This window comes from Labrus mixtus, chromosome 19 (assembly GCF_963584025.1).
Source record: "Labrus mixtus chromosome 19, fLabMix1.1, whole genome shotgun sequence".
In the NCBI taxonomy this organism is placed as follows: domain Eukaryota; kingdom Metazoa; phylum Chordata; class Actinopteri; order Labriformes; family Labridae; genus Labrus; species Labrus mixtus.
In genome coordinates this window covers 12106206-12132220 of record NC_083630.1, presented here as the reverse complement: position 1 = coordinate 12132220, position 26015 = coordinate 12106206, and the positions used below count along the sequence as shown (strand labels likewise).

At 40.2% G+C, this 26015-nt stretch overlaps 2 protein-coding genes across 2 annotated transcripts in view; both read right to left on the bottom strand.

Annotated features, from left to right (window-relative positions):
* LOC132994638 (polycystin-1-like protein 1) overlaps nt 1-12067 on the bottom strand; it is a 28621-nt gene extending 16554 nt beyond the window's left edge. Inside the window, exons 1-14 of the mRNA XM_061065125.1 lie at nt 12029-12067; nt 10703-10809; nt 9935-10050; nt 9494-9724; nt 4904-5069; nt 4458-4697; nt 3331-3463; nt 3035-3238; nt 2744-2925; nt 2116-2319; nt 1284-1447; nt 963-1181; nt 773-829; nt 248-503 (exon numbers count right to left, since the gene is read on the bottom strand). Coding sequence (XP_060921108.1) covers nt 248-503; nt 773-829; nt 963-1181; nt 1284-1447; nt 2116-2319; nt 2744-2925; nt 3035-3238; nt 3331-3463; nt 4458-4697; nt 4904-5069; nt 9494-9724; nt 9935-10050; nt 10703-10809; nt 12029-12067 — 2318 coding nt within the window. The remainder of the gene's footprint in view (nt 1-247; nt 504-772; nt 830-962; nt 1182-1283; nt 1448-2115; nt 2320-2743; nt 2926-3034; nt 3239-3330; nt 3464-4457; nt 4698-4903; nt 5070-9493; nt 9725-9934; nt 10051-10702; nt 10810-12028) is intronic.
* Nucleotides 12068-23463: 11396 nt separating this feature from the next.
* Nucleotides 23464-26015, bottom strand: part of skida1 (SKI/DACH domain containing 1) — a 4221-nt gene continuing 1669 nt past the window's right edge. Inside the window, exon 1 of the mRNA XM_061064427.1 lies at nt 23464-26015. This exon is cut by the window's right edge and continues 1669 nt beyond it. Within this exon, the coding sequence (XP_060920410.1) occupies nt 24565-26015 (1451 nt within the window). The 3' untranslated portion in view covers nt 23464-24564.

The following is a 26015-nucleotide window of genomic DNA, read 5'->3' as shown; positions in this document are numbered from 1 at the left end:
TGTGCCCTAATTAGAAATCTTCTCAGGATCATGGCCATGTACTGATTGTCCTTGATTGACAGCTCCTTCAGCGCTTGTTAGCTTTGTTGCAGTTGTTAGCCTGGGAAAAGCCACACCCTTATTGCTTTTATTGCTTAATAGAGTTTCTTGGCTGGCTTTGGTCTAATTACCCAGAATGACTTATGAAATACCACATGGAGGTGTGCTGGCCTTTCAATGTGTCATGCAAAGACCACATTTCCGGGACTGCCAGAGCAGAGGGACCAGTTTCGTCTCACCTATTTGGCCTTCCAAGTCATCACTCTCCAAGACAGGAAAAGAAAGCTCCCAGTCAGCAGAGGAGTCCGAATCTATTTGCATTTCACTGATAACGTCACTCAGTCCAAAGTGGTCTGGATATAGGACGCTGCTGTTGTCAAGGGCAAGAGTCTGGTATTCAGTGGAGGAGTACAAAGGCTCTGGAGGGTCAAACTCCCCCTGAGGGCGATAAAAGGGCTCCTCTCCTGGACATAAAGAGGAAAAGCTGTTAAATTATTCATAAACTGTCCTTTTGACTGTAACTTTAACCTTGCACATCATTACTTCTTGTTGATTTCCCATAATGATGTGCATGCTGAAAATGCTTTTAGGCTTTTTTTTTTTTTTTTTTTTTAATCGTAAGCATGTATGTGTTAAAAGTCTTCTTCACTACAGTTGACAAATTACACCACCTCCACTTTAAACAGCAAACGGTAGCAGCACCATTGACAATCACACAGCTTCCCAAGCTTACCCGAGCCTGCTGTTTCTAGGTTGACTACAGAGGAGAGAAGCTCAGTTTTTGTCAAACCTGTGTGAGGAAGAAAGGAGAAGTTTAGTGGTAGGCTGTTTTTTTTTTTTTTTTAATTTCAGTGCAAAAAACAATCCCATTCATCTGTTTCACATGGCGTATGAAGTACCAGCCCTGCTGTTTTATTGCTTACTTGTTTTCTTTCTGTTATCATTCAATAATACTGAGCTGTCAGCCAGGTTCCGATTTCTCTTTCTGGCTCTTGTTTTAGATACATTGACAGCCATTGTGACCTGTAGAGCATCTTTAACAGGTGGAGGCAGGGTGGAAGTCGCAGGAGACTGAGGGGAAGTTGCAGAACCCTCCAAGATTGTTGACGGAGCACTGAGATCCAATGTGTAACAAAATGGGACTAGAGCAGGAACACAAGAGGAGGAATTCAGTTCATAGATTTTACTTGCAAATTATTAGATGGAAATAAATGTAGTCCCAGGTGCATATATCTTTTTTTTACCTTCTATGACCGGCTTAGAGGATGCTTTGACTAAGAACAGACTCCAGCTGTACTGCACTGATTCTGAGGACATATCACAGCCCTCACACTCGGCGCTGACAGAGAATGACTGATCCCAGTTCAGCTGATCTTCTTGGCACTGGAGGCAGTAAATTGACACCTTCCTAGATTGGAAACATTCATATATACATTAAGAGTAAGGGTAACTCACGGTATAATACAATACGACAAGACACGCCTTGATACAATTTGGTGTGACCCAAAATAGAAGTATATTGCCGCTCATCATTCAACTGCACCTGCTTATGAAACAAGGATCACTAAAAAGGTCAAGTGTAGGATTAATGTATTTATTCACTGCAATTTGGTGTCAGTATCATGCTTCATGCTTTAACTTCTTTTTAAACGAAGTCTGACAATATCCTGCTGTGGTCTTCTTTCATTCCCCTTTTAACTTCTTCTTCAACTTCTTACCTTCATGTTTCTCTAAGCCATGTCACAAGTGCCACCATGTACAGTCATGAAATAGTGACATGCTGATTCCAATTGCAAGGGAAACGTGTTTAGAGCGCTGTATTTTTTAATTAAAATATTGACTATTGGCACATAGGATTTTAGAAATTTTATTAAAGGAGTCAGCACGACTGATATCTTGTCCCGCCCAATCTTAGACAGAAATATAATTCAACTCAAAGTACCGCATTTAATCTTTGTTTTTCAGTAAATATGTTGAAAAAGAAAGCTGTTTGAAATATCTGGTCATGGAGCGTTTAAAATGTTAATTTACTTCCTAATGCACACCCAGACAATCTTAAGATTTAGTAGCTCTTACCTGATCACACCGGGTGTTACTGTGACAAAGCTCTCTGATGAAGCTGAGCGCTCACCGCTGTGGACGGTGAGCGTGAACTGAAACTGGTCAAAGTTTTTTTTTAGGAAACTAGCCGGAAATGAGAGCACGGGGGATGAAGTGGGAACGTCTTGGTGGAAACAGGAGCCGCCGATGGAGCTGACGGGTCTACATTTCCAGCTGAAGCTGTGAAGAAAAAAAATCAGAGGAGTGAATGGACATTTGAGTAAAATGTTTCATATTTGTTGAAAATAAGCACAAGATCCATTAAAAATGATTCACCATGCACCTTATTAACTTATCATTTAGTATTTGCCTACTTGCACATAGCTCTGTATATATATATATTTATTTCTCGTTTACTGCACATAGTTATGGTTACATCTGTTTACATAGTCCGATCACTGTCCACTCATATCTACTCTTTTATATTTTGTATTTCTAAGTTAAGTTTAAGCTTTAAGTTGTATTTAAATTGACACTTTATATTTAGGTTAAAATGTTTCGTCTACTTGAGCTTTTGTTAATTTACTGCTCTGTGTGCCTTTGAATTGCCCCCCGGGGACAAATAAAGTGTTTTGAATTGAATTGAATTGAAGTGTTCCTGTACCTGATGGGGTTCATGGGGAAGTCTGGGTCAGAAGATCTCTGCCCGTCCAGGGTTACCACCTCAGTGTGTCTGTTGTTAATGTAGATGTTTGTGCCACCCTGGATGAAGGCTACAGGAGGGCTTGGTATCACCTGCACTCTCACACTGTAGTTACTGTACACCACACCGCCAATGACTTGAACCTGCAGGGTAATGACAACTAATGTCTGTAAATACACAACTAGGACATTCATATTTTAAAGAGTTCCAGGTCCCAGTTTAAAGGTCTATGATATTTTTGTGTCGTCTCACCCTGGCTACAGCAGTGTAGGTGTCATAATGCAGGAGATGTCTTGGCAGAATAAGGCTCTGTCTGTTTGTGTCCACAAGACGCAAAGACAAGATGCGTCCTGCAGAGTCAAACAATGTCCACGTGTAGTGAAGGCCGCCTGAAATGTCACAGTCCACTTCAGTCTCATAGGTCACCCCAAGACGGATTGCCTCGTATCTTGGAACCTTGAAGAGAAAAGAAAAGATGAGAGAAGACAAATAAGGTGACGGTGGGAATCTAACATATATTTTCAGTTATACTTGATGGAACAAGGTACCTGTAGTTTGAGAGGCCCCATGTTTTTAACAGGGGGGGGCTGACAAGGCCGGTCCACAACGAAGATGTGACTACTTAAAGAGGCAGAGCTGACCAGATTAGACACAGTGACGTTCACTGTGAACTCTCCTGTCCTGCAGAGAGTAAAAATACAGACAGGCAAAAATGCTAATTAAAGTTTTAAGCAAAATGAAGACGATGTGAAAAGTACCTCTTTGTAACACTTCAGTGTGAAGTTGCTCCATAACAAATAATCCAACATTATTGAAATTTCAAGGTCAGTACCAATCTTAATAGAAGGTTTAAAAAAATGATATATGAAGTGATCATATTTATTCAAAGCTCCTGTGAGGGACTTTCAGTTTGTGTTGACTTGGTGCCCCCTGTGGACCAATCAGAACATCTTATATCTTTGCTGATTTTATCCTGTATTTGTAAGTATTGTTGTTAAACAGAAAGTTTCTTCCTGCTTTCTTGTGAATGCAAACATATTTAGAATCTTAGCCTAGGACAATGTAAAAAAAATACAATAAAATAAAGTTTTGGTGGAGTGCTGCAGTGGTTTCAGTTATTAAAATCAGCAATATGGATCTAATCAATGTTATTTCTAAAGGCCTTATTTGATTTTGTAGCTCATAAAGAGGCCTCACTATTCATTTCAGTCAGTTTCATAAACATTAAAAAAAAAAACACTCACAGGAGCTTTAAAGACAGAAACACATATGAGTTACATTTCTTTACATTACATTTATTAAACTGGCACTATTCCCTCAGTAGATTTAAATAAATGTATTCAACATTTCAGTACAATGCAAAAATGTAAAAAAAAAACAACACACACTTTAATTTGTGATCAGGGTATTCAATGAGACAAAATGTTTGCATTTTAAAGCTCCTGTGAGGAGTTTGTTTTTTAAATCCACAGGGTGTGCAAAAATAGACAAAACAGAAAGTTCCTCACAGGAGCTTCAAAGTTACATTTCCCAGGGGTCTTTGCTAACAATCCAAGTAACTTAAATATTTATTTTTTTCTGGTGACATATTGACCAACCTTTACATACATATACATTACAAGTACCTAAATCTACAACAAAGCTCATTTTAAATCTGTATTGATGGTGAACTCACCTGTGGTAGACGTGCTGTTCTGTGCTCTGCCCCGTCTTGGATGATCCGTCTCCAAAGCTCCACAGGAAGGTGGGATCAGACCCAGCGTTGACCCGACAACCCAACGTAACTGTTTGGTTCTGCAGGACAGAAGCTGGGTGGAGCAGCCTGTTGAGCCTTACCGCTCTCTGGATGACCAGCGAGAACACGTCGGAGGTAACAGAGGTCTGGCTGCTAGTCATGACTACAATAACATCATACCTATATTGTAGAGAGGGGGATTCAAATGGGAGGTGTAAGAAAATACATAATACTCTTATTACTAGCAAATATAATATTTTCTAATTATAATAATATAATAATAATTATATATACTTTGTCTCCATTTATTGCTGCTTTTGAAGTTATTTTATGAAATTAAGGAACAATCCAAATAGTGTTTTAAATACTTTATCTGTGTCTCATACCGTCCAGGTTTTTGATATCTTTTAGCGACAGTCCTTGAGGTGGTTCTGACTGATCTCGAGTCTCCAAAGTCCCAGAGGAACTCCACAGGGTCTGGTACTTGAGCCACTGCCAGGAGAGTTATATCTGCATTTGTTGGATAGGCTTGATTTTCTACATATATCTGGACTGTAAGGAAAAACACAGACATCGTATCGTCATTATATTAATACAAAAGTCATTATTAATTCATAATAGAGAGGTAAGATACACATTTTGGCTTCCGTTATCTTAAACTGTGTTGAATAACTTTCTATTGATAGGCTTTAGAAAAATCTCACGGCACGAGGCCCTGAATGAACTATATCTGCATGCAAAAAAGTTTTTATTTAAGAAGTTTGTCATTATCAAAAATGAAAATTATTAGAAATTGATCAAAGATAAAACTCTACGACAAGTGCTTCAAGTTAACACGGAAAATAAAGCCAAACTCCTTTTTCAACATGTTAAAGTAACTTTCAGATGTATAGCCCTTCTCAGTGAGTGTTAGTTTTAAATGCTTCCTCACCATTATGAGCCGGGCTGGGAGCAGGACTCTGACTGGCGGGTGGTTGCCATGTTGGATTAACTCTAACTGGTAGTGACGACTTCCTGCTCCCCTCAACACGGACCGTTATGCTTTTGTTCTTGTAAGCCACGCCCACATAAAGGCCCTCTCCTGAAGTCGGCTGATTCGCCGATACATTCCCTCTGAGGTCAGAGGCAGCGGGACACACGACCACCTACAAGTACGTACACACACACACACACACACACACACCAAATGTTATACATGCAGATGAATACACAAACATAAGCCTGGTAATACTTGTATTTGTAATGATGTTTGTAATGTTGACACATCCTACAAAAAGACCTAAAACAACAGTTACTTGATTCCCCTGCTGCTGCAAAAAACGTATTCTTCTTCTGTCAAACAGCCCCACAAGGTATTTCTATTTTAATTTGAACAAAATCCCATACACAATCCTTCTGTCTGAACTGAACTGAGCCCTCTACCTATGTGTATTAATCCACTGCAGAAAAAAGTCCACATTCGCTACATTAACTTCTGTTTGAGGAATACATACTAAAATCTACAGTGCCCAGCAATTTAAAGAAATAATCGAGGCACAGGCAAAAAGAAAAAACAAGGCCCTGTACTTAGAAAAAAAGTGAAACAAAGGCTGCAATTGCAGCTACACGTTGGATGTTGCTCAGTTTGTTTAATGAGAAAAAATTTCCACGTTTCTGACATTTTCAATATAAAATAACCGATTGAATGTCTGTGTTCCTGACAAAATATCAGCAATCAGCACACTTTAAAGTACTCCAGTTTTTTTTTTCTTTTTCAACAAAGTAATAAGGCCTATTTTAAAACAAAACTATATTTAAAAGATCCATGTCTACAACAGGATCCAGTGGGCTGGACTGAACTGAAAAACATATTCTCATGGTTTTGGCCTTTCCATGGGATTAGTTAACAATAAGAGACATACATACAAGCCTTGTCTTTAATCATTTATAAACACAAGGAGGACATGTTCATTGAATTATAGCAGAGCACTCACGACATGTACGGTCTCCTGTGTCCATCCAATGGGACTGGAGGCGTTCGCTGACACCACATGAACTCCCTCTGTCTCAAAGGTCCAGAGCTGGAGATATTAGTATTAGATATATCAATTCATCAGAATAAAAACATGACAACGCACTGCTATGGAAGATACAAAGTTGATTGATATGAAATATTACTGCTATTTAACGAGTACTGTCTATAACCCTTGACATTATTTTTAAACTCCTTCTTGTGTTGACTAAAATCAACAAATGATAGAATCACCACCAAAGAACAGCAAACAGCACGCTTACAGAGACCTCATCAATTCTTACCATTTCCTCAAATTTTCCTTCAAAATGATTTATGAAAAAATAATCTCTCTTGAGGAGATCCAAATTCAACTTTCCTCGGCAATATAACAGCATTTCTCTCTTTAACCACATCAGTCCCAAGAGGATGCAAGGTTTGCACACTAACTGATTGGTGCATCTCTCTATAAACCAGCATACCAATAGATCTGTTCCTTCAAAAAATAACTAGGGTGTGGCCCATTTTAGTGTTTTGTTAAGGCAATCAAAGAAATGTGTACATCTAGGTTTGCTTGTGTACCTCTCTCATTCATGAAGACGGAAGCTGTGAAGATATTTGTAATTTATTCACTAAATAGTTGCCTGTTGTCAGTAAGTGATTGGATAAAGTCAGGTTGCTAGCATTTATAAAAAATGCTTATTTAATTTAATGTAAGTCAAACGGAGCTAATATGTATCACATATCTTATTTTTGAGATCTGCTCCTGCTATTAGACCAGAGTTTGGGTCTGTTACAGCAAAAATCTCCCAGAGTTTTCTTTTTAAGATCATCCTTTATTTTATTTTTTATTTTTTATTTTTTTAAGATATTACTTTGGAGCTTTTTGACTTTATTTGATAGGACAGTGTAGGAAATCAGGAGAGAGGTCAAGACATCAGACTTGGACCCGGGCCGCCCACTTAACTGGAGGACTGTAGCCTCCGTACATGGGGCGCGACCTAACCGCTAGGCGATCAGCGCCACTGATCAGCAATAAAAATTCAGACTAATCTTAATTCAACATACAGTCTGCATAATACATCATAAATGTGATAGAACATTATCTTCATCGTGCATTTTTCATTTTCAAACAGCCCTGATTATTTTCTCCATATTTGAGGCCATGATATTAAAAGGGTGCTAATCTCTTTGATATTCATAGTAATCAAGCATTCATAAACGTGCCTGTCCAAATAATCAGGTTGACCTCAACATCCCTGAATTGCTTAAAAGTCCTTTTAAAAAGTAAAAGATGAGCTCTTGTTGGTGAAACATTCGTGTGAAGTGTCTTCATTTAGCTCGGTCATGAGATACAGAAAAGAGAATTTCAGCATTAAATGCTGAATAATTTTAATTTTGAGATTTTTCTTTATGACCTAACAGTGCTATACTCACCACAGTGCTGTTCACACAGTCTGAGCTGGAAGCTGTCTTTATACACCTCATGTTTTCCTCTTTGTCCTCCGGAATAAAACACCAAATAAACTCTGCCGGTAAACCATCAACCAGGTGTGCCTGCAGTGTGACAGGGTCGCCCTGATATGCTGCCTCCACGGTCCCATTTTTTGAGTGTGTCTGTAGAGAGGGGACACCCATGGGTCCGTGTAGTAGTGAGATCACTAAGCTGAGTGGAGAGGGCTGCATGACAGAGAGGTGGAGGGTGGAGGAGAGAGAGGAGAGCGGGTTGGAGACACTGATGTCTAAACGGGATAAAGAGTAGAAGAAGAAGGGAGACAGAGTGTTACTACAGAATAATCCAACCTGCTATTTCTTTCATTATTAGTCAAACGGTTATTATCTATAACACAAACTGTTTTCTCCCTTTGACCTACTGAGTTTATATTTTCCTGGAGTTTCAAAAATCCAATCAGCTGACCAAGAAAAGGAGCCGTCATCAAACACTCTGACATGGCGTGGACTTTGACCTTTAGGGGTCGGATTCTCAAACTCAATGTTGACAAAAGAAAGCTCCGTCCCTCCCACTCCCGGAATCCCTGGAAGAAAAAAAACCCACACACAGACACACAAGAAATCATTTTTATGCAGTGATTTAAAAAACATTAATTTAATCTACAACCGTTTTGAAATTCAGTAAACACGGATCAAGTCTCATGAAATTTATTTTCTCCATGTGTGAATATTTTTCTTCCATTTGAAAACTCTCAACCCAGCACAGGAAATGTTGTCAAACACATAACAGATTTAATATTATCTCAGAAATAATTCTTTCTTTCTTTTTGCAGCTGATGTCGAGCAGTTCTTGTTGTGTTACCCCATCTAAAATAATGAACTGAACGCATCTTGAAAAATATTAAAACAAATAAATGACTACTCGTTATTTTTAATCACATTAAATAATATGTTAGCAGTTGTTGAGAAAAAAATAAGCAGTGTGTTACCTTTGTGCAGCTTTTCTTTAGTTAAAATGAAGACATGCAGACCTATCCCTTTTTTTTTTGCTTGATTTGTTTTTTAATTCAGCAAGTGCATTTTTTTGTTTATAAAAAAGAAACTCTTAAAGCTTACATACAAATATTCCAAAAATAAGTCTTCATATATGTTTTGTCTACAGTTGGAGGATTCTTGTGCAATAGTAATGTTATATATATGTTAAAGAAATAACAATATGATCGATGACTTGCTTTATCATATTTTATTAGAATTATTCAATAAAAGGCTCACAGACCTCTTTACTTGATTTTTTTTTTTTTAATTAAAGTTACCATAATCAAAATGCTGAATGTACAGCAGAAAAAGCAATTACAATGTGGCAGAAAAAAACACACAAAGTACTGTCTTTAAACTCATATTTAGTTCACATCTCAAGTAATAAATTGATTTATTAAAAACAAAAAGCTGTTTGCAGTATCATAAATAATGAATATCACATGCAGAAGTTCAGATAGTCATGTTCCCATCCGTGTAAAAGTAAGTACAGTCTGACCTGTGGGCTGGTTGGGGCGTCCTGCGAGTTTTCCAGAAACTTCCACAACAAAAGTCTTCCCAGCCTGCACTCTGTCTGGAGAGACGGAGAGCCGGACGCTGCGCAGAAATGGTCCTTCAGTTCTGTAGAAAGCCACACTCTTCTCTCCACATCCAACCGGCAGGGAGAGGGCACTAGAAAAGAAAAGAAAAGAAAAGAAAAGAAAAGAGAAAAAAAAACCCTCAAACAAACAAAAGTTTCAGGCTCTGTTCCGACATGCCAGATTCACACACATATAACTTTGAAACATTTACTCAAACTGAATTCAGTTGGTTTAATTACCAAGACACATGGGGTTTTTTCTCCTTCACTCGTGCATCAGGATCTGAAACAGAAGCCCTTGTTAGAACCTGAAACTGAAGAAGTCAGAAGTCTGCCTCACCTTTGTCTTTTTTCTCTCACCTGGGACATCCTTCATCTCTCCACTGTAGGATGTGTTCAAACACTCACTGGCCACCAAACCATGTTGACAGTTGCCACAGTAACAAGCCTCTGAGGTCAAAGCTGCAACTGGGTACCTTTAACAGCAAATATTAAAATGCAATACAAATTAAACAAGCTCATCTAAATTCACTACAAAAACGGAGTGCTCATGACTATATCTGGTTGACACTTTAAGAGAGGAAGTATCAATTATAATACAGCAAACAATAAATAGGCAACACATTTCCAACATGATGTCTATGAGCCCATAAACCATGATGTTTTTTTAAGGCGTTTGCGTTACTTAAAAAAATGCCTTTAAATAAAAAAACTGTAACAACCTCGAGCTTATTTTCTGATGTTTGTCATAAAAAGAAGAAGCAATGCAAGAAAATGAAATTTTATGCCATTTTTTTACTTTTTTAACTGGCATGGTTTTTGATTTTTTTTTTTTTTTACACACATGCACAATTGTACACATATAGGAGGAATATTAAAATGTGTTTCCATATATAGGATAACTCTAATATAGGACTCTTAGTGGCACAATTCTGCTGTTACCATGAGGCAAACAAAAAAAAAATAGGCAAAAAGGCCATATTTACAACAACAACAAAATTATAAAAATACAAATAATGTAGTGGATTTTCCTCTTGATTTTAACAAGCTCAGGTTTAGCTGAAATGCATCAACTTCAACATCCGTTTAAGCTCACCCCTCATCCAGGCAGCGCACACAGCAGGTTACCGGGTCAAGGTCACGCGCTCCTTCGGGTGCACAAAGTCTGCCGCCGCCGTGAACGCACCCCATGAACCACGGGGGCTCCTCGTCGTCTTGCGTAGGAAGTACCACAGCTAAGAGATGACAAAACGAGTACAATGAAAGAAGCGTGTAGACAAAAGCATTCGACATGTCTGATCCGTGGAAGTGTCCGCACAAAGGGCCCCGGCGAATGCTCAGCTTGATGGACAACTCACAAGACTGAGAGACTAAGAGGAAGGAGGGATGGGCCGAAGGAAACAGGTGACTGACACAGCAGACTGTGTGAATATAAGGTGTGTTAAATGTGGGATCACAGAGGGACTGTATGCAAATGAAAGACGGAGGAAGCTGCCTTTGCTGCAAAGGGACCAAAAGCAGAAATGAAAGGACATTTGATTTGCCACTGCGCAATAAGAGAGGTCCGTATTTAGTAGCCCATATGATTAACCTGCCATATATTTGCGACTACTAATAAAAAGGTGGTGACCTTTTTTGAGAGCGAGGCCTTTGGTCGTTTTTTCCCCCTGAATCCTTGTTCCTATATTTTTATTTTGTGTATGCTACATGATGTTACAGAATAAAATGGTTGTTTGCCTTTGATTTAGGCTATAAACCAGCCTATTATCTTTTTAATTCAAAACACGGTTTGTCTCCATTATGTGAGAATCTCTCTAAATTAGCCTAAAGGTCACCAATCAACCACAAAAAGATAAATGCAATTATCAAAGTGTTAATAAAAAAATGAAGTGAGTTTCCATGCATATCCCCTCCGAGAGGTTAAAAAAAGACCTGCAGGTTTTTTTTTTTAGAAGGACTGCAGTCTTTGTCACAAATGAAGGAATTTGTGTAAATTGACGCACCAAAATCATGACAGCAAACAAGGAAGACAACAGAGGAAATGAAATTTAAAAAAAGATGCATCTGTGCAGTTATTTTGTCTACTATATATTCATCTGAGAATCTGTCATTAAATGTGCCAAGCTGTGGTTACTTGAACGTTTCACTGAGGTAAACTCGACTGACCTGGGGACCTGCTTACATGCGGACACGCTTTAAATAGGCCCACAACGTTTGTTAAATGAAAGAGATTAATTATTTCGTTATGGTTACCGACTGTGTGTCAAGCCACGGTGCAAATCAAATTATAAATCGGATCATCTAATTGTCCAACAGCCGGTTGAAGCCGATTTAACCACATGAGGAGCAGAGGCTGAGATCTAGTCTATTCCTTCATCATTAAACAACACCTGGAGGCTTCAAAGACATCTAAAGAACCATTTGTTGTTTTGTCCACAGACACATGGTGCTTACAAGGGTTTTATCATGTCCCAGCCGATCTGAATGAGCCATATCCCAATAGTTTATTATAGCCTATATATTCTACAAAAACATAAAAAAATATGAATGTCCTGGAAAACTTACCTTTATTCTGAGTATCTCAATATTTTTCTCTCTTGGGGCGAAACCACAGTGACACATCTCACAGCCCACTTTTGACTGTTCTAAGGGTCCGGGTCGCTTATTTGCTAATTCAAGACATTTCTTCACACACTTAACCTACTAGGCTACATTATCTTTTGAAACTGATAATGATGAAACATGACCTCACTAGTAGTTTTATTGGAAGTTTAAAAAAAAAGTTGGGGTTGTAACCTGTCCTACGACACACATGTCTCAAACCAGTCGACAGAGAGTAGACTAGGTCTGCAGGGCAATGAGTGCAAGAAACGTAACGGAACCGGTTGAAGTTTTTTGGTTGGAGTCCAGCTTGCCCTGTGAGCTCTGAGGAGAGACAAAAAAAAAAAACGTCTACTACCTTCGTGGTGCTGCTAACTCCACCGGTCCACCTTAAAAACTCTTCCGGTTTCCTCAACCTCCCCTTTAAGAGACTCTCCCAGCCCTCCACGTGGCCAACAGGGGGCGCCGTCAGACCATCACAAGTTGACTGAAGCAAGGAGAGGAACAGCGGGGGGAATCCAACTCATTTTCTCTGACCATTTCTCATACGGAATCTCTCGATATTTGAATTGAATAGGTCCGTTTTGTGTCCAAACTCAGGGACTCATAGACTTCTTTACATAATAAAAAAAACAACAAGTGGGCCTAAACAGATGTATGAATATATTGGCTATAGCATGCATGAAAATAAATCTTGCTTTATTTATTATTTTTTTATAAAACCTACACTGTTACATTTTACGTTGATTTAATATCGAATCATCTGCATAGGCTTTATGAAACCCAAAGTCGGGGGATTGAAAGGGTTGGCCTATTTCGAATAAAATTTGAATCATGATATGTAAATTAATTCAAATTCATAGACTAAATGAGGCTACATTTCGCTGTAATTGCTGCGGTGCCTCCCGGAGCTCTCTCAAGCATCCCCGCAGGTTCCCAGCTCACACATTGAGCAGCATTTTCAAACCAAGCCCTAAACACCTATAAGCCGCTGTGAAGTGGTGACGGTGCGTTCAGGTCACCCCGGGCCCGCTGAGCTCTAATAACCGGCTACGTTCGTTAAGCGCGTGCTGTGTTTTCAATGTGCGCGCGCGGCGACACCATTAACAAGTGATTAAGTGAACGAAATGTTGCTGCTGTATCTGCGGTATGGCGCTGCGGGAACGGAGAGTCGTAATAAACAGACGAAGCGTTATGTAAGAGCCTGCAGTGTGCAAGTCCTGCCGAGGACACAGAGTCCGCTGCGCACACAGAAACCAGCTCAGCTGACTCCGGTAGACCGCCTGAGGTGGAGCGAGAGCTATTCCAAAATTGTCGAAATATTGGCACCGGGGACCTGCAATAAAAGCAGAGACATTACACCGAAAAGTTAGCCAAATCATACGGGATATGCATTTTTTTAATTTCCCTGATTTGATCTCGTTTATTGGCGGATATCAATGATCGAGGAATGTAAATATGTGTTTGTAACGGAAACGATTAGATAGAAGATAAAGACACATTTTAAAAGTTGTTCGGAGGGTTATCGGAGACTGCAGGTCGCATTAAAATAGAGGGAAACTCTTCTTATCTAATCATAAAAAAACTTTTTTTTATTTTCATAATAACGTTGCTTCGCATAAACAAAAGTCCCACTAGTCTCTGCTAGGTTGTCTGATGATGGTAACTTCATCTTTTATTGGCATTTCTTTCTGGTTATCAGAAGGAATATTAATTCCCACCTGATAATGAGAGGGACTTGTCAGATGAATTTCAACCATCTACGTTTTACATTAGTCCATTCATTCTGAGGATGATCAGGCCTGAGATGCGTCTTTCTAATGAACGAATGAACAACCCAGCAGGTCAAATACTTTTTCTTTCAATCGATTAAACTTTATATAGAAGCCTTCTTTTAAAGGCTCGGTCTGGGCAACATGTGCATTTTTTTTTTTTTTACAGGAGAAGGTCCTCAAACCTCGAAAAAAAAAAAAAAGTTGAACAATTCCATTCCAATAAATGCCGTGAGGTTACTATCAAAGGTTCAGGTGTGAGCACAAATGTCTCCACTGAGACTCCTTGAGTGAAGTTTTAAAAATGAGAGTTGTTTGTTTTTACAAGCTTCCCCTCAATACAAGTTGATCTATCAGCTTTTTTTGAACAGATTCAGTCATTTTCTTTTGATGGACTTTGTTTGGCCCTGAGAAGCGTCATGTTGCCAAAAAAATACAAATTAACCGGATAAGCAGATTTGATAGTCACGGCAGCGAGGCGAAAAGAGACAACTCAATTCTCAACCAATAAGTAAAAACTACAAAACGAAGATGAATAATGAACACATTAAATTGAAATCTCAGGATTTGATGATGGGGAATAATGGCCAGAAATCTCTGTGAAGTTTGGTAAATGCTCTTTACACATAGGCAATAGTATTCACATGCAGTGCCACAAGCATTTATAGTTGTTTTATTTGAATAAATATATTGAAAGCAGTAGTTTGTTGTTTCTATCCAGTGAATTTAGTGTTTATTTATTTTAGTTCTAAGACAACTTTATCTCTATCGAACCTGAACAGCATCTTACTGTAACAGATAACTAATGAACAACTTCTGTACAACATCATAGATCCTGATGTTCTGTGTCTCAGTATTAATACTTGATCATGTTATACTTGTCCCTCTGTTTTCATTGACTAAGGAAGCTCAACACGCAGTAAAGTCTAACATCATTAAGCATGCCATCCAACCAGCTGCTTTAGAGGAAGGAAAGCAGCCCACTACCTGATTCTCTTTGTGCACGGAGCTTGTTAAGAGGACTGCAGCACTGACAGGATATGAACTGTTCATGTCCCTCATTCTCTTCTTCTGGCCCTGGTGTTATTAAAATAAATCATGTGAAGGCTGCTTAATCACAACATAAGGCTTGGAGAACACTGATAATCAAGATAAAACAAACAACAACAACAAAAAAAAAAAAGAAAGATGGCAGTTATTGGAACAAGAGAATTAATGTGTTTACAGAAACTCAAAAAAACAAAAGACAACAATCAAAAAATAATAGAATGGCAGTTTTCTAAACATATACGGTGTGTAATGTAATGGATGATTACAGAAAGGATTGGGTTAAGTGATCACGTGGGGAAAAGAAATACTTGATTGACTGTTTCTATTTGAACACGAGCTTTTATTAGATCTTAAAGAATGCATTATTATGAAGTTTAAGTCCTGAACGTCCTCCCCTGTTTAGAGTTAAGGCTGTGCTTAATTTGTAAGTTAAATATATTAACTTTAAAGCTGTTTGACGGCTCTCAGTCGCCTTTTCCCCACGGGGAGGAGAGGGAGCTCTGCCGGCTCAGATTACTCTGCAAACAAGGCTCAATCAAGCCGAAATATTAACGAGGATCCACTGTAACGTGCTCATCTGTAACAGCCGCAATCTGCTCAGTTTAACAACAGCAGGAACAACAAAAATAACAAAAACATCTGAAGATTATTGTAACAGGATATTGAACTACTAAGATCACACCGAGAGAAGTCAAAAAAATCAGACCAAAAGACATAATTAATGCAAGAAAACCTATTTAAAAATACACTTAAAATCAATTTAGTTAAAACAATATACTGTTCAGACTTCCTGATAGACAATGAGTAATTCAAATGCAAAAGAAAAAACAGATTAAAACGTCTGGATGATCAGCTTGTGAGTTTCAATATAAACATAATAATGAGGTGTAAAATCATCACACAATCAAGTGTGGCAATATGTGATTTAAATGTACTTTTAAGCATTCCTAAGTTTTACAAAATAAACCATTTTAAAGGAAAGTTCCACCAATTTTTTTAAAGTTGAAAACACCTCCCAGTGAAATTAGGCCTTAACCTGGCATTTTCTACACAGACTCTTCTCCCCTTTGCCCCACATCCTGGAAAAACAAGTAGAAAGAAGTGCGTGAAAAACGTGGGCCAAAACCTGCCAACAAAAAAAAAAAGAAGCTATCTTAAAAATGAAAAGAAAGGAAGCTCATCGACTCAAATCTGGTTGTGATGCTTCATGTCTGACTGCTGCCTGCATGCCCTGCAGCAAAGCAACAGACTTTACATTCTAACTAAAGGAGAGGTGCTGTAGGTGAGAATATCTGTCCACTTAAGCAACAGTGCTGACACAGTTATCAATAACCAACCAGCTGTGACCTGAATGCATGCAGGCCAGCTGGTAGAAATCAAACTAAATGTGGAGGCTTTCGTTCTTAATAGAGTGATTCTTAACATTTGCATATTTATATATAAAATTGTTTTTTTCTCTGTCATTGTGGTAACTTCAGGAGTGTGTGTGTGTGTGTGTGTGTGTGTGTGTGTGTGTGTGTGTGTGTGTGTGTGTGTGTGTGTGTCTGTGTTGGTGGCTTTTATCCACAATCCAGCAGGCGCTCCTTGTCCTAACTGCCTGGTATGAGGGGTCAAAGGTCACTGCAGCTTGTGGCAGTGTTCAAATCCCCCTATAGTGTGTAATGTTCTCAACAATATAAAGGGAACTAGTGTTCACATATTCGTTTTCAGGCTGTGGGACATTTTAATCAGCTGAGATAAAAGATAAACAGGCTCACAGGAGCTTTAAATGATCATTATCTAATAAAAAATGCTTCAATCAATTTCCTCAAATATAGGCCTACCTCTAATTATAAAAATTGTTTAATTGCTCTGGTATTATTTTTTTTTACTTCTTAGAATTTAAAAAAATGATAACTTTTGATTGGAAGTTGAATCATGTTTCAGGCCAGTGAGATAACAATTTAAAGCGAATATTTAGTCAAAGCTCAGAGGATTTTCTTGTTATAATATGATGACATGTATCCATGTAAACCTGTACCTTCAAAAGGATGTTTGTGGAAAGCACTAGAATGTGTGTGTGTGTGTGTGTGTGTGTGTGTGTGTGTGTGTGTGTGTGTGTGTGTGTGTGTGTGTGTGTGTGTGTGTGGAGGAGGGGTCAATCATGTAGCCTATTGATGACGATACAAAAACTTAATGAAAAGGATTCATAGTTTTTCTGATTAATATATCATTACCGACATTTTCTTCTTTTTTTTCATTATACCAATAATAATGAAAGTAAAAGTGATGATGATGTGTTCAGGATGGTTGTTGAAACACGCTCACACATGTCACATGTTCAGTCATTCATGTAATGGGATTAGGCAGTTTAAAAAAAAAAAAAATGAACAACAGGAATTTCAAACTTAAACGTTGTTTATCTTAAATTTAGGACACTTCGCACAAACTTAATGGAAAATACACCTGCTTTTAAAGCGAGTATATATTTTTGTTTTGGTCTATAGTGTTAAAATGGTTCGCGTGAGGCTGCATGTCTCGATTTAAATCGATTTAAAGCTGACTTTGGGGTTTTCGTCACTTTACATTTTCTACCTTATATATTTTTTTTACGTTTTTAATTATTTCTGTTAAAATTATCTCAATAAATCTAAAAGAATTGGAACTTGGAACCCTTTTGAATTCAATAAAGGTGTAAAAAGTTTGCATTCATCTTTACATTTTTCGTTTGTTAAAACTGATGCATTATTCATTAATAAACCTCTGGACGCCATGTAAGAATACAAAATAGAAGCTATAATAAGAGACATGGCCAATTATAACGAGACCCATTAACACATGTTGATACGTGGAGTGAGATTCAGCCACTTCGTCGTTGATCAGACTCTTGGCTCTTACTGATCGCCTGAACACCGAGCTCTATAAAGTTGCTCTCCAGCCCAGTTTACACACACACTGAACCGGGCTTATTGAAAACTGATTGAACTGTGTGTTTAAAGTTGCTCCAGTCTTCATGATCCATTCAACATAAGGCTACATCTGGCTCTCTCCTGTCCGCAGAAAAGCCTTTACAAATGGAGTTGAGCTCCATGACCGAGCAGAAGCCCTCTAGTGCTGCTTTTCCCCTTCCTCCCCCCACACAGTCCCTCTGGCCAGGGAAACCCACCATCAGCTCTGTGGCTGCCTGTGAGTGTACTGGGCGGGTTTGAGGGTCACTGTATAATAAGTCGAGGGGATTTCAAGTTTATACAAGCAGAAAAACACGTAGGGCCTACACAATTCAATGTACTAATTATCATATTTGTTTTCTTGAACCGAATTAATGGCAATGCGTGAACCACATCATGATGCACATTTGTGTTTTTTTTCTATCAATAACATCTATCATAAGCTGTATGCTTTTTTTCCTATGTTAAAATAAATTGAGAGTTAGTATGCATCACGCTACTCTCAACTGGGAATTTTAATTAGTTAATTTCTTAATACCAGAAAAAAACAGAAGCTGCCGTGTAACGTGTTATCCTGTTCATTTGAAAAATTTCCTGGGTATGTTCTGTATTTTTGTAAGAAAGCTACACAATGTTTTGTATTTAATGTGTATTTTTTTTTAAAGGAGAAGTAAGTGCGGCAGACATTTTTCCTTCTCCTTTGCACACAGGCCGCCGTCCCACCCTGTGCCCCCGGGTCTGTGCAGAGGGAAGCCGGGTACGAGCCAGCAGAGGCAGCGCTGTTTCCCCGCTGTTTCCGCCCCTACAGCCACGATGATCGCAGAGGTGGAGGCTGCAGTGAAATGAATGACATGACTACTGGATATGTGGGAAATACAATGAAAAGTCTCTCTGTGGGAAAAAAAAACTTTGAAGTTATATTGGCACCTTTTGTATCGCTCCGGTCTCATGACGGCTGCGTGATTATACCAATATTGTGATGTTGTGAGGCCATGACCTTTGCACTACTTTTTAACTCATGGATATCTCGCTCATTTTGGGCACTTTGGCTGATTGTCAGTCCGCGTACATTTAGTAACATGTGACACATGGGCTCTACATTGAGACGTTTTGGGGTCCCAGTTAAGTAAAAAAACAACAACATGTAATTAAGAAGTTCTCATAAATTAAATACAAATATCCCTGTGGGTCTATCGTAAAATCAATCGTTAAAGTGGTTGTTGCTCATATTCATAGAGGTCAAAATATAACAACCATGGAACTAGAAATAGGATATTATTACAGGAAGAGAAAACACTTGATTTCATTGTGCCTTTAATCCACGCTGTTCCTCATATCTACATCGTGTACACATTCATGTTAAAAAGGGGGACAGCACATGGGTCACACTGAGGAGCGCGTGAAGGGGCCCTTGGATCAAAACAACTTTGCAGTGCATGGGGAAAGTTTGTTTTACACGTCTGACATTGCAGCGCTAATTCTGACTCATACGGCAACATAGACATTATCACACTTTAACCCCTTATTGTAGCTAATTAAAAGAATACGTCTTTATATTGAATGTATGCAATAAGTAGACAGGATTAAACAAATGTCCTCTTTATTACGCACTGATTGTTTGTTGTTGTTTGGATGGAATGTTTTTATAAGCCCAACTAAAGTGTATAGACTGATCTGTGTGTGTTGCATTATGTATTTAAACTCTCTATGATGAACTGCATGCCTTGGGTTTGAATTTAAAAAAGTCCTTCAAGGAATGCATTGGTCTTCATAAATTCATTTATATATGCCACTTAGTTTTGTTTTTTTCTTTGTCCATGGATCAACGTAATTAACTTTTTTTTTTTTTAAGCATTATGCCACCTTCATGAAAACAACTGCAGCAGGTCGTCACTCTGTAACAGCAACTTACAGCGTACCGGCTTCATGTTAGTGAAGCTCGCAATCTGCACGACGATCTGCAACGATGTTTCAGTGCAATGTATGTTCGGGCTGTTTTGTCATGCGGAGCGGTTTCTAGAGATCTCTTCTGCTCCCTGTAGCGCACAGATTCATCCACACAAACAAACAAACCACCCACACGCGGAGGAAACGTCATGACGAAATGGTACAGTTGAATAATGTTGATGAAATAAAACCTGCTTAACGCGCACACACACACACACACGCACGCGCGCGCGCACACACACACACACACACACACACGCACACACACACGCTCCTCCTTGGCCCCAGACGCCAAGAAATTGTTTTGTTTGTCTTTATAATTTACGACAAAATATTTTGAGCTCGCGAGTGACCTTGTGTGAAGTGGTGAGTGACACACACACGTATACTTCACAGTTGAGAGATTAAACATAAAAACGTCCTGACAGCTTTTATCGCTATCCGTGTGTTTAATTGTCTCAAAGATCAATGCAAAGTGCTGACCTTAAAGCGCCATGCGTCCGTCAGCATTACCCATAACTTTGCAGTGCGCGTAGTGTCATTCTTAGTGTTAACAAACTTTATACCAAACCTTTTTTTTTTTTTACTAAAACCAAACTGCATGAAGGTGTCTATTGAGCTTTCCCACATATTCTTTCTATTGTTATTCTATAGAAGTTACAGTCTAGTGGTTTCCAATCCGCACTGGAATTTAGCCCTGAAACGCCAGCAGCAGCATAATGGCTTGTCTCTGCTCCCAGTACGGCCCCTTCAGGCTCCACCAGCAGCAGCAGCCGTGCCGAGGCACAGCCTGACTACCTGCCTGCCTGCCTGCAGGCTCCCCTTATCAACCTCGGGTCTTTGGCCTGGACCATATACTACAGAGTCCCATTAATCAGGGAAACATCACGTCAAACGTGGCAGACCGAGAGAAGGGCAAGTCTGCTCAGGGACTCGAAAAAGTTGCATAGTCCTGCACTGTACAGTTATGTACGTCGAAAAGCCTTTGGGCGAGTTTAAGTGTTTTCCTGCAGGTATTTGGCTATGAATTATTTCTTTGTATGTTATCCCCTAAGACATCGATATAGTCTGGTCTTTTCTACTGCAGGACTGTATAGTTGTTATCAAAGGGGATAATGATTCTGTGTTATTCTCTGTAAGCTACAACATAAATAAAGAAGCTACAATGTTTCTATTGTGCAATGTTCAGATTCCCTGCAGGACTGTAGTTTAAGCCAGTTTATTGATATTTCGCGTGTGTGTTTCATGTATTAAACCAAGAAGGCTTGCAACGACCTTATATTGCAGCGGTTGCATGCGTAAATGTCTGCGGTTTGCCTCCTGTTATTATTGTAGGCTCCGCAGGCCTACCACTCCTTCCACCACACAGCTCCTAAACACACCGGGGAAGGGGTTCCCTCGCCAGGTCTGTTATGTTATTAGGAGTTTACCCAAAGTGAAAATACTGAGCTACTTTAGATGCTCAGGTTTTTATCTGCTGACAGTTTGGATAAGCACCACTTTAACACTATTTAGGATCTATTTCCTGTCAAACCTGACACTTATTTGCCTCAGGACAAAACCCTTATCTGCTATTTAATTGAAGACTCATTATGTGCAACTTCCCCTTAATTCTTCGTGAAATAATACGTTACAGACTAATGTGAAAAGCAGAAGACATTTAATAACACATCAGAAAATAATATATCAAAGATGAACAGTGGCTGCGTTCAAAATATAAGAAAATGAATAAAAAAACTCAAACCCCGTGAACAAGTTACAATTTACCTAAGTTCTTTGTTTTCAAAACCCTCTGGCTACGCAATCCCGTGCCATCATTCAATCTCTTCACAACAACTCTCCCTCAATCAGAACAACACCTGATTGTCCAACAGTGAAGAAAGAGAAAGAGTCTTTTAATTTCACTCAGTCGCGTTTAATGAATGCTTCATAATAAAAAAAGAAAGGGAAAGTGCTTTAGAAATCCACCGTTCAAGTTTCCATTTGGAGTGCAGTTGTCCTCTTAATATATATCCACAACAACAAAAAATCATTATACAAGAAAACCCCCAGAAAATTCACAAAAATAAATATTCAGTTTCATATAAACGACCAGTGACTTCTAATTCCATGTCAAAAACCTGACCTCAAGTATTGTTTCAAAAAAGCGAAGTGGATGAGGAGGGCTGGGCAGGGGGGTGGGGGGAGGAAGAGAGAGAGAGAGAGAGGGGGGAGAGAGTGCATGGTGCAGCCTCTAGCTGCTGCAAGATGCAATTGTTTACATTGATAGCGTCACTGTCAGAGAGCTATTTGTCTTTACGGTGGAAAAGGCCCTCCCAACAGGCCATTACCACCATCTCTACTCTGTGCCTCCGCCGAGCAATGTGAGCGCCGCGTGAGAATAGGCTGGTGCATCAGGGGGGCGAACCCGCACCGGCTATTCCTCTCCTCCCTATGCCGTGCAGCCTATGCCTTTGACATGCGGATTAAAGGTTGAAAGCTTCGCTCTTGCAACACAGCCCCCCCTCCTCCTCCCCCCCTCTCTCAACCTTGTGCAACCCCCTCTATTTTTTACTGCTATTATGAGCATATACCAGCTTGTGCCATGGCTTCAAAAAACGCCCGTTTACAGCCTGGGAATATGAGTTCAAGTTTGAATTGTCGCCCCAGATAAAAGGCCAAGGGGGGCTGCAGAGTAGTGCCTTAACCACGTGACTCCACCATACGCGTCCACACTGATTTACGCAAATTCCCTCTCTCTCTCTCTCTCTCTATATATATATTTTTTTACAATCACCCATTAAATAGTTCCTACAATCCTCTGAATGAGCGCACCCTTTACTGTGCTGTGTGTGTGTGAGGGAGCTGACATCATTCACGGGCTTTGGGTTTGTTGTGATCTGGCTCGCAATAAGCTGGGCCTCTCTTTGTCACAGACAGAAAAGCCTGCCAATTAGCAGAGCGCGTCCTGCACTGCCATTAAAAAACATCTACACGCTAACTTCAAATATATGTGTAGGTGCAACTTCAACAACATATGCAGCTCTGTTTCCAAGGTAAGAAGGATGAGCTGAACTTGGAGTTTACGTGAAACAGGGCTCTACATTCATTGAGCGGCCATATTCAAAGGTCAGATCCAAAACAATGTTGAGCTGGTGACTACAGCGATATTTTAAAATTGATTCAAAATCATTTACTGTGTCTCAAATGCAACACAGCCAATAAAAGGACACAATGGGTATTTTCTCTGGCTAAATTGATATACAAATTTAAAAAAAAGATACTGAAAAACAGTTTTAGGGGATGAGGCCTAAGCAAACAATCAGAATATCATGGCATGGCTAAGCAACTCACATATGGGTGAATCATAAATATTCAAATAGCAGTCAAATGGATGCAGTTTGGCCTTCGTGTCTGCATCCAAATTAAGCCAACAGTCCCTTCTTCAGCTGTGTGTTTTTTTTTTCTTCCATCAGCATCTCTAAAACATAATTTCACAGACTAGTCAGAAAACCCTAAAGCTGAAACGTGACCCCAAACAGTATCAAAGTGAAATGCGTTGAAGCCCATATTGTGCGTTGTCGCATTGTTTCTGGGGGATAAGACGAAGTGTTTTGGCGCTGTTTAGGTGCTCATTTTACCCACATTGACTCTCAAATCACATCAGATCCAAAGCCTTTCTTTGGCACTATCTTACGCTGTGTGAATTACATTTGAAACCTAGATTTATACGCATTTTCTCTGGTGGGAGAATTTTTTTTTTTTTACAAGCAGGAGAAATCGGTGGCCCAGTGGACCTGCAGGGGTATTAATGTGGCCTCTCATGAGGGAGACAAACTTGCTACGATTCTTATCTTATCATTTCTGATTGTCTGTACATAAGGCCTGTGTTGAGTCTGGGCCTGTGCGCAGCCACACGGTTTGCAAACCAGGAAATAGTCCGCAGGAATAAAAACAAGACTGAGAACTGAACACAAGGACTCATGAAAAAACACAAACAAAAAAAAAAACAACCACCAGGGAAAAAAATCCTTTCAAATCCAATAAAGGCTTATCTGTGAGTGACGTTTAGATAGACATTAATGAAACAATTTTAACAATTAAAATTCTCTGAAATTGAACACATTGGACCAGTGTGGCCAAGCTGGTCACCATGACAGTCATGAAAGAAAACACAGCTCTGATAGTAAAGTAAATATACCGGCACAGAATGGGAAACCCTGATTTTTTTTTTTCCTCTCTCTCTGATTGACCAAGATAAACTCAATCCAAACTACAGAAAGAGTGGCTTAATCTCAGGGAATGCTCTGCTCTGCGTCTTAGCCCTTTTCCTCTTTCAGACAAAGCACAAACCCCTTGAAACATGGCACCATACAATCCAACAGGTCGAGCACAGGAAAGCAAAGAAGGATAAATAGTCAAGTAAACACAATAATGAGAACCTTACATATTGCTTAGGATTGACAGCTTTTACGTTTTTTAAGCATAAATCCACGCACGGTGTCACACAGTCCTGCGGGGAGATTCCAAAACGAAGGAGCCCGTTCACAGGAGAGAGAGAGAGAGAGAGAAAAAGGGGGAGCATAATAATACAAAACTTATAAAGTTGCGAGCAGTTTTGATGAGCTCACGTTAAGACTCGGGCTGCTGTTGGGGCTGTAGTTGACACGTTTGGGGGGGGGGGGCTTTTGTTTTTCTGCTTTATCTCAGTAGCCTATTTCCTAGTTCTCTGAGCGGGTGGGGGAGGGAGAATCTGGCCGCCTGGCTGCCACCTCCACACGGGGTGGGACAGAGGGGGAGGCCCGGGGCCCCTCAGCGAGTTCAGGGAGTAAGCAGGACACAAATCCCCGTCGTTGCCAACAACCAGTGACGGCGGAGATGGGAAATTGGCCATCAGGCTGAAAGGCGTTTTAGTAGACGGGGATGCTGCTGCAGAGCTAGCGCTGCCGCGTTGTTTGCGTCTGCTCGATAAATCCTCCGTGGATGGCTCCTCGGGACGAGAAGAAGGAGAAGACGAAGAAGAGGAAGAGGAGGAGGAGGAAGAAGAAGAAGAAGAAGAAAAAGAGGCAGCTTTGTTGACCCTGGGAACGTTTTGTTTTGTTTGCGCTCTTGAAAGACGGGACTTCTTACGCCCGAGCACCGGAGCCCTGCATATTTGGCTCCTGTGCTCCCCCTCCCCGACACACGGGGAGTCCCGGGTGCTCCTACATTCCTGAGGGCCACAGGGAGACTTCGAGACACCATCAGGACCCGTGTCTGCGTAACAGTCCCCTTGTTTGATGGCTCCACTGAGATATTGGCAATGCTCTGTCCTGTCTCCTTTACAGTTGACTCCAGCGGTCTGACTGTGGTATTCATATTCATCATAGCTTTCCTCCACTTTAATTTTCACATTCTTGAGGTTAAAGGGGGGCGTCCAGGTTGTCCTGCCACTTTCAGAGAGGGGGAAGGAGGACACAGAGGTCTCCTCCGCCTCGGTCTTGATTTTTTTTAGTGGCGTTTGCAATTTGAGGCTGGCGGTTTTCGCGTCTCTTTTCTCGGAAGATTTGGGAGGCTTAGCGTCACTGTCGTTTTCCCACTGGCAGCACAGTCCAGGGGGGGACTTTTTGGGGAGTCCCGGTGTCCTCCGTGAGGGGTAAAAGGCCCTATTGCGGTTGGGTACCGGTGAATGAGAGGTCAGCTCGTCCTGGGGTTCGGCCTCGTACGTCTTTTCCCTCTTTGACTCAGAGAAAAATCTCTCTCTAACAATATTTGCGTCGAATTTTGGTGGGTGTAAAGGTCCAAAGTCCTTTCTTGTTTCGCTGCAAATTAATTCACATTTCTGACGCCTCTCCTGTTTGCTGTACCCTGTTTGCGAAAGGGCAATGTTGCCCAGAGTCCTTTGCTGTTTCTCTTGTTGCTGCTGATTGTTGTAGTGAAACGTGGGCTCCAGCACCAAAGGCGCTTTACTGGAGTGCAGAGTTTTGGGGAGAGAACCCACCCGGGCCCGCCTGAACCGGATGCTTTGCACCGAAACCCTACTGGAAACGGAGCTGGAATCGGACTGTGACGAGCTCTCCTCCTCGTCTGAGCTGACCTCTGAACTTTCCGACTGCGTCTCATCTTCCTCCTCGCCCTCCTCTTCCTCCTCCGAGCTCCCGGAGTTGCTGCTGGTGGAGAACCCGG